Genomic DNA, 9,357 nt, shown 5'->3' with positions numbered 1-9,357 from the left:
AAATTGTACAGTTACAAAAATCAGACTTTTCTAAAAAGCATAATGACAATAAAACAAAACCAGTCCATTGCCTGCCCTAATAACATGTGGGTTACTCCCCCTCCCCACACAGAGTGCCTGATGTTTCAGTTCAGGTCTGATTTTTTAAGTAGCTGTTCATGAGAAGGATTTCCTACCTGCTGGCCATGTCAGCAATCTGGAACTACTTGCAGGAGAACTGGAATTTCTTTGAAAGCATATTTCAATTATTTTCTGAAGAAGAACAACTCCGACACAACTGCTTAATTTTTCATGGAAAAGGTAGTCTTTATTGTATTGCTTTCACATCTGTACATAGGAGCGTGAGCTTAAACAATCTGTGAAGGATCCTGTGTTAAATAATGCATCCATCTGACATACAAAATTCACTCTCTGATCGATTTCAAAACTCTAATTTTAAATAAAATATCTTGCTAGCACGGTTCTTGCCATTATACTCCCTGAACAGAACCTCCTCCAGTCACTCCTGCATATTTTCCCCTGAGAAAAGCACTGCCTTTGAACTACTGGCTGGTAGAATTTTCAACGTGTGATTGTAAAACTGGCTTAAGCTATATTTGGGTGACATGGTATTCATCCAAAAGTTTATCAAATCTGGGTAATATCTTGATTTTCTGTTATAATGTTATCTTATTTTTTCATATAGTCCATTCCCAGAATTACCCATGGAAGCCCAGCATGGTGCATGAATCACTGCAGTAAGTGCACACACAAGAGGCAAAGACCATGAAGAGAAGTCACAACTGACAAGGTCTGATGACAACTCTTCTTCTTGTTCTCTTGTCCTTATTTTCATCTCTACATTTCAGAGTATAGTTTCTTTCCAGGACTTGATCCATTAGCCTGGTCATAATCCATTTCAGGTGTTTAATGAATCTGTTTAAAAGAAAATATAAATACAGAGTAATCCTCCATACCTAAAATGAACAGAAGAGTCATTGAGTATGTGACATACAGCACCATGTTGTTGACTTATTAGAAAAAAAACAATTAAAATCAAACTCTTTTGTGACTATGAGTAATAATTCTTTGAGAAGTAAAGACCTGCACAACCTTTCAGAGAAATCAATGTCACAGTTTCTGTTCATGTCAGAGCACAGCAGTCCTTAGGAATTTTAACAGAGCCATGAAATTACCAGTGTGAGGGATGTAAGAGTGAACTGTAAACCACAGAGCATAACATCAATTACTAGGGGATGTTCTTAAGAGTAAAAACAGCTGTGGCATATAATAGGATAACCTAGTTTATCCAGACTTGATATAATTAGACCTACTAATTAAAACTGATGTTTGAACTGGCTACATTATCTTGACTAGATACCATTCATTAGAGTGTTTTTATTTTTTGGATCGTTGTGTTAATTAAGTATTGCCTACATTTGATGTAGTCTCTGATTTTGGTCACTTTCTCTTCTACTTTAGAGTTGCATTGTTCCAACTATTTTGGGTCCACTGCTAAGTAGTTACAGAGCTAAGTAACATCTTGGGGTAACTTCTTGGTCTTACTACCAAGAATAAATTACTGTTATATTGCTTTATCCCAGTTTATCTCATTTGCCTTGACTGAGTCAAAGTATCCCACTGCTATTAGGAGGTGATTTTTTACAATCATCAGGGGTAAATACAAGGCTGAGAAGATTCCTTATAAAACCAGAGCTGTGCATTACGAAGGTGCTGGGCACTAGTGACAGTATTCATCTCGTCCTGTGATTTTACAGATGACTAATTAGTCTAGTGTAGAACGGTGCAGCTCTTAGAGAGGATGATTTGGGATGAGTCTGTGTTGAGGAGGAGTTGAGGTCCAGAAGACCACGAGCAGGTGCCCTGGCTGCCTGCAGCCCAGGACATTTCAGTGTTGTGTGCAGCAAACCTGAATGGACAGCTCCTCCCTCCCCTCCTTCCCCTTTGTGGGTCTGAATGAAGAATGAAATCTGATGGTTACACCCTCTACATGAGCTTGGACACACAGAGCAATAGTGTCATTAACAAAGGAGTTACAGGAAGCCAAAAGCAAACACGTTGATACAGGATTGGGGGAAAGGCTCTTTTAAGGATTGAAATCAGATTAAAAGATTGAAAGCAAAGAATAAAGCTTGGTAGGAAAGAACTCAGCAGCAGGGTGTACCAGGGACCAATTTTTATTCATCACCATTACTGACTCAAAGAGGATGAATAGAGAAATCTTCAAGATTTCAAAAACTAAGCTCTTTCAAGTATTCAGATCATGTACTGATGGGAAGGAAATCCAGAGGGATTTCATAACACAGAGTGGGCAAAGAGTGGCAGGTCTGGAAAACGTTTGCTAAAGGACTGGGCAGCAATGTACCTTCTAACATCCTGCATTCTGCCTTGTGGATTTGGGAAAGCACAGAGAGCAGCCTGCAGATTTTGGTCAGGGACATGAGCTCTCCCAGAGGTGGAACACAGGGCTGTGAGATCGTGATCTGACTCATCACAACACTTCCCATGTTCCTGTGTGCCACTTACTGCAGATTCTAGGTCAGAAACAAGAAGCACTTTGTGTCCAGTGAGGCATTTCTGTCAAACGTCTGTCAGCTACAGGACCTGCTAACAGAACACATCTGCTCAAAATCCTTTCTCTTAAAATGAGAACATGAAAAGGGGGAACAGCAGCTCTACCAGGTTGCTCATTTCATGTTTATCTGATTGCTTTCCAAGTGGAACTAAAAACATCTACAGCAGACAGTTCAGTGCAGTTGTCACTATTCTGCACTGTTAGATCAGATTCTAGGCTGACTTCAAAATAGCACAGCAAAATGTACTGGGCCTCCAAAGCAAAGTGTAAAGCTATCTAATGGTTCCAAACACTGCTGTAGGGCTGCTAGTCCAAGACTGTAATTTGTTGTGGCAGATAATAAATGGAGTGTAAATTATACAATTGGCCAGGATATTCAATCCTGCCTTTCTAATTTTCAGATTAGAAATCTGTCCCTCAAATTTAATGAGAAACTATTTTTTAACAGAAAACTTCAAAAATTTCAGAAAACTGGAAAATTAGGAGGTAGAAAATATTTTGAAACATTTTTTAAATCTCAGAACTAGAACTTTCAATAGCCTAGAACACACCAGCAAGCACTGAGCAGTATGGCTGCAGTATGACTCTAGCATTAACAGCTCAGTCACGATATCTTTGTTAAACCTTCCTTTGAAGTTACTGTTCTTCACAATGTAGGCTGGAGCAAAGGACACATGGTGTGACTCTGTTTCACACCCTGACACTGTCTGCTTGCTGTTTCCTCACTTGTGTTTCAGCTCTTGTGGCCTATTTGGCTCTACTGCCTGAGCCCCCATTGGGTCTTTCTTTCTGCCCCTGCAAAGAGTATTTAGCCTTAAGTCTATGAACTGACCCGGAGTTTCCCCAGCAATTATTTTCCATTGTAACATTATTTCCCATATATGGCTCCTATTTGTCTTTGCCCGTTTTACCACTTATATTAGACACATGCTTGTATCTTCAGAGAGCACCATTCAAATTATTCAGCTATTTTTTCTTTCCAAATTTGTAGCCAAAGTAATAAAACTCGACTGCAAAAAGAAAGACAGTCTGACAGTTTCCCTGAACGACTGGAAAGATTCAGTTACTTGTGCATATTTAATCCTTTGGGATAGTTGTATTCCTTATAAGCTAGGACCATTATGAGGGGACAAAGTGTTAGAGACTAAATGTCTCTAAACAAATTATTCTTTTCTTCTATTTTAGGATTGATAGTTATTAGCTGAACTATAGTGTCACTTTGTCCCTCCTCCAGAGGAAACAAACATGAAGAATTAAACTGGATTAGTTTCTTAATTCCTTTGACAACTTAAAAGTGGTAATTGGCAATTGATGCCTATTAAAGCAAGTTTGTTACAGGAAGCTTGATTTTTATAGGAAAGAACCACAGACTTTTAAAAAAATTATTCTTTAAAGTTACTTGTGGCTGAGGCTTTTAACACTTGCCATACTCTGGCCTAAACTATATCTATCAAACATCTTGAACATCTCTCTAATTTCTGTGCCTCACTTTAATTCACATTATTAACAGCACCATTTGGAGAACTTTCTGAAAAATCTGCTTACTCTCTTGACAAGATATATATACATAAATGCATTTGGCAGAAAATCACTTAGAACTGTCCATGGCTATGGTTAATGAGTCTGTATGGACAACTGAACAGTTAACCATGATTTTGTCTTCCATCTTAATGGAACTCCTGTTAAATACAAGTTTCTTTAAAGCAGATCTGTCAGGTGAATTTGAACACTAGACTTCTATTAACTTTAATAACATCTAAAAATTCAAAACACACTTCTAAAAATCATAGCAATTGCTCAGTCCTGTTGCTACTACAACTCATAAAACAGCCAACTGATCTGTATCTGTATCAACAAATCACCTTGGTGGTCTCTACAAAAAGAGGAAAAATAGTGAAAAATGACAAGGTAAATTAAGTAAGAAACTACTCTGCTCGTTATTTTTAATATTTAAAGTCTGAAAAGAAAGAAGTCAGGAAGTGGATTCTGATACATTTAAATGTATCCTGGCAGTGCTAGTGACATCATTCTTCTGATCTGTCCTCTGCAGGACATCTCTGCTTCAGAACAGAGGCACAGGCGGTGGCTGTCTCAGACACTGAGCCTGCAGTTCTAATTGGCACTATATTGATGAGCTGGGGAGTTAAGCTATTTTTTTTTTTAATTCAGAATTTAGATGCTGGCACTCGTTAGAAGTGTTGAGTCACAGGTTTTTGAGTGCTGGATTCTGATCACTGAAGATACTCATCATAATTCATCTTATGAAAAAATACAGGTAAAGCATGTACTGCAAGATTACATAAATTCAGTCTTTTGTATTCAGTTTTCATTATTGATTACTTTTGCCCATTTTCTTTCTGACAGGAGTACTTTCTGATGAGTCACATCTAATTTTATGAAAGTATGAGAACAGTCATAGGACCTTATTCCAGGGGGCTTCAAATATAGTAAATAACCTGGCACACTCACACAAAAACACTAGATGACATGAATGAGCTCAGTTCTGTTCAGTTTACACAGATGAATTTCTTCATTTGAATAGGCCAGGAAATATTTCTCAGCTGCTTACTTATCTGTTTGCCTTCGATCTCTGCCACCAATTATGCTCAGAAACTTGGTCATAATTTTGCTTCTATTGAGTCTATTCAAGTGAGGGGTTTGCTGCCAGAGAGCACAGAGCTGTTCTGATCCACGTGTTCTTTTATTTTTTACATCTAAATTAGCCTTTCCACATACTGCAGAATGGCTCCTGGGATTTGCCCCCTCTGTTTTCCTGTCACCCATCACTCACCCAGGATGTGAGGCACTACTCTCCCAGGCACGGAGGACGCTGCAAGGTTTCAGCTCAGGCTAATCATAGCTCTTTGGTTGTTCTCAGAAATCACTGGTGAGTCACATGAAGAACTCTGCTCTTTAATGCAAAGAGTAGGCCTACATATTTTTCATCACTGCTGGCAAAACAGACCCATTCTTCTTGCAGTGCCTTGTGAATCCTTAGCACTTCTGGGTGCAAGGGAACAGGGCAGGTGGGAAACCTTCCCAGGCCAGGAGAGCAGGGGTTAACACTCACAGGGAACTCGGGTCACTGCAGGCAAGGCACCACAAGAATTTAAATCTTCCCTTTCAGGGCCTTACTGTTGCTCCCAAAGCAGAAAACACAGCTCCAAATTAGGGCCCTCTTCTGCCTGCTTTGCTACTACAGAACTGGTGAAGAGGAATGGAACAAAACAGTGAAGAAACCTGTAACCAGGACATTAACTCAAATCCCTCATCACGGGGATAATGCTGTGTCTGCCTGGTAGCTAAATAATTCTGTGCAATTTGTGGCCTGGCTGCTACGTCTATAAGTATAATTTAATATATAAATAGATGAAACACAGTAAACTTTTTGCTGCCTAAGGACTGACCTAACTTTTGAGATTTGTGATTTGATTCTCAATGGAAACCACCATCTACCATGACAGCTTCCAAAAAAGAGGTCAAGGCCGGAACTGGTACCTGTGCAGAACTCCATCAGCTCTTGGTGGATATAAACTGAGCCTTACTCCTGAGCTTCGAGAAAACATCTGCATTTTGATTTCTCCATATGAAGCGTTCTATATCAAGAACTTCCCAGAGCTGCTTATCTTATTAATACAAAGGAAAATTTTAAGAATCCCATTCATCTACACCGAACAGAATTGTGATCATATCAAATTATGTATTTGTATAGTAGGGAAGACCCACTGAGGAAAATTGTGTCTGGTGCTCTCCTTAGGTCTTCCTGAAAACTAGAAACAACTCATTAAGACACATTCTAGACAGAAAAAAAAGTGATTTTAAAAAAGTATTTTTAATCCCCCTACTAAATTGCATTGGAGCACTAAGATTTCGAGTTTGGGGAAAGGTATTTTGGAGAAGAAAATGGATATGGGTTTTAGCACCAAAGATTTCGCTTAAATTACCATTAATTTTTAGGAATTTCTTTCCTGGAATACAGAGCATGTGTATTATTTGTCCAACTGAAAAAGAAGGAGACAACCACAAAAGTAGTCAATGGTGTTTTGTGGGGAGGATTGTTCTGCTCCACACTTTCTATTCTAGCAGAATTGATTCTAATCCAGTTGCTTGGGATGGGCCACCAAATGTTGGCATAGACACTTCCATTTGCAGTGACTATATGCAGTGAGATTTCTTCAGTAGCAACAAAATCTGTTCACTCCCTTGTTAGGCTCCCACATGCCTTTGGCCAAGCCTTGTTCAGCTGTGTTTGTGCAATCAATGTTACTCCAACACCAAAAATGTCCAATTCTTCCTTCTAAACTATTGGCCAAAACCAGGTAATACTGCTTAACACAGAATCTGACTAGAAATATTCAGGACATAATTTTAACCTATATGAAGGACAGAACTACAGGAAAGGTTTGTTTGCATTTGTTAAATTAGAAGACTCCTTAAAATAGTTTGATATTAACTGGTATTTGTATAGTGTGGTCACCGAGTTTATACTTGAAACCTTTTAACTGAATTTCCTATTTCCATCATTTCAAACAGAAAAATAAAGATATCTTGAACCGGTTTTCAGATTTACAGACAATATTTTGCTAAAAAATCTGCTGGCAGATTTGCTAACACATTTTAATTTAAACTGTGAATGTTTTCATTAACATACATTTGGCACAGAATGTCCTAGCCAGAAATAGTGATTTTTCTTCCCAAATGCATTTCAGTGTTTTAAAATGCTAAATCCTTACATTTCTAGAGTTTTAGAATCACTCAAAACCACAAAAAAAAAAAAAAAAACACAACCAGAAAACCTGATCAAGCAAACGCTCGTGCTACAATTAAAATGGGAAGAACGGTGAGCTGGGTAGTTTGTCATTATCCAAGAGAGTGGTTTTAAAGGGCAGCAAACTAAGATGTATTTTTGGCTCGAAGAAGGTCTCTGAACTGTAATCAAGATTAACCGGGATGCTCGTTTCGATTTAGGGCTGCTTTCGGGACTGGATCAGCAAAGTTGCTGCTTGGCTATACAGGCAGCCCCCAGCAGCACAGCTGCTCGGAGTGTGAATCCCGGGGGCGAGGGTCGCTGTCCCCGCCGCGGAGGGGACACGGAGCGCGGCCCCGCCGGCTCCAGGGCGCTGCCGGGCGGGGGAAGCGCCGGGGGCGGCCCCGGCCCTTTGGGCTCAGCGCTCGCCCGTGCCGGGAGCTGCGGCGGAGCGTTGTCCCCGGCGCTGTGCCCGCTGCCCCGGCAGCGCTGTGCCCGGCCGGACACAAATGACTTACTTCCTTTGCGAGCCCGCTGCGTCTCCGCCGGCCTGCCCGGCGGCAGCGGGTCCCGACTGCCCCTCCGGCCCCCGCCCCGGCGAGATGGGTGTCATTGGGAAGTGAAGATGGTGCGCACAAGGAGCCGCGACGCAGCGAGGGCACCGTGGGGTCGCGGCGGTCCCCGAGCTGCGGCCATGAGGGCACGCCGGGCCCCTGCCCCGGGCCAGGGAGCAGCAGAGCTCAGTCGCTTCGGAGCGCCCTGGGGGGTCACTCCAAATACCCGTCAAAGACATCCAGCTCGCTGTCCGTCTCGTAGAGCACGGAGCCAGGGTCGGAGAGCATCCCCAGATCCACCAGAGCCTGGTCCATATCCTCGGGCAGGAAAACGATGCCCACATTGAGGACGATGTACTCCATCAGGAAGGCATAGTAAAGGATCAGCACGTTGACAAAGAATAAGCCCACGTAAAACATATAGGGCAGCACCAGCAGCGCATGGAAGGCCCAGGACTCCACCGAATCCAGACGTGCGGAGACCGCGGCGGTCATGCAGCCGTGGGGGCTGCGGGGGCAGCGGGCACCGACCCGCCCGGCCGGCGCGGGGGACGGACGGCAGCGGCGGAGCTGAGAGCGGGGCAGGACTGCACGCTGCAGCCCCGGTGGCACCAAAGGGCAGAATCCCTGAGGAGTCGGATTCGGACCTCGGGAAGAGGCGAGCCCCGCAGGAGCGCGGAGCGGCCGGCTCGGTCCCTTCAGTCTCCGAAGAGGAAGAGGCGCCCCGGCGAGCGGCCAGCGCGGGTTCAGCGGCGCTGCCGCAGCCCCGCCGCTGGCAGGAGGCTGCTCAGCGGCATCTCCCGGCCCGACTACTGCAGTCCCGCCGCGGCTCCCTCCTCCTCCTCCCGCCCGCAAACTTTGCGGAAGGAGCCCGCAGGCGCGTTGGAAGGTCGGCGCGGAGCACCTGCCAGCGAGCCCGGCCTGCGCGGCAGGAGCGTGCTGCCCGCCCGCCCCTCGCTCCCCGCCCCGCGCCTGACCCGCCGCACGCCGCTGTTGTTTACCAGCGCCGCGCTGCCACTGGCGCGGGGCGGCCGTGACGGGAGCCGGCGCCTCCGCCGCGTTGCCGGCGTTCGGGTCCCGCTGCGGCTGCACGGGGGCTGCAGGGTACAGGGGGCGGCTTCCGCTGCGCGACTCTCGCCTGCGCGCCCCGGCCTGCCCGAGCTCTGCCGCAGCCGCAGCCTGCGGAGCGGGGCAGCTCTGGGCTGTGCCTTCGCCCCTCAAAGTTGTTTGACGACCTCGGCTGTGACCGAGGCCCTTTTGAAGCAGCACTGCGGGCCCTGGCCCCTCCCGGCTGCGGTGCGGGTGTTCCTTTGCTGACCAAGGCTTTACCCATACTAAAGTATAACCGAGGGCGGGATTTTAAACTCGCTTATTTCTGATACTGGTGACAAACTCTTTAACTTTTACACAGATTTAGTTTACTTCTCTAGCTAAAGCACAAAAAAAATTAAAAAGCCCAGACTAGGTCAAGACAGTCAAGG

General features: G+C 44.4%; 1 protein-coding gene across 1 annotated transcript; it reads right to left on the bottom strand.

The window, feature by feature from the left end:
* Positions 1-281: 281 nt before the first annotated feature.
* DEXI (Dexi homolog) lies at positions 282-9,075 on the bottom strand. Its single transcript, XM_088174453.1, has 2 exons — positions 7,841-9,075; positions 282-915 (listed from the first exon to the last, which is right to left on the bottom strand). Exon 1 carries the CDS (start codon positions 8,369-8,371, stop codon positions 8,090-8,092), a length of 282 nt encoding a protein of 93 aa, XP_088030579.1. The 5' UTR covers positions 8,372-9,075; the 3' UTR covers positions 282-915; positions 7,841-8,089.
* Positions 9,076-9,357: the final 282 nt, after the last annotated feature.

The sequence above is a fragment of the Sturnus vulgaris genome, chromosome 16 (assembly GCF_052056855.1).
Source record: "Sturnus vulgaris isolate bStuVul1 chromosome 16, bStuVul1.hap1, whole genome shotgun sequence".
Classification (NCBI taxonomy): Eukaryota; Metazoa; Chordata; class Aves; order Passeriformes; family Sturnidae; genus Sturnus; species Sturnus vulgaris.
Note: the sequence above shows the minus strand (reverse complement) of the source record. Positions and strands in the feature narration are given on the sequence as shown.

Bases quoted from the DNA above. Each gene is read 5' to 3' on its own strand.
- DEXI (XM_088174453.1), bottom strand. From the start codon at position 8,371: ATGACCGCCGCGGTCTCCGCACGTCTGGATTCGGTGGAGTCCTGGGCC.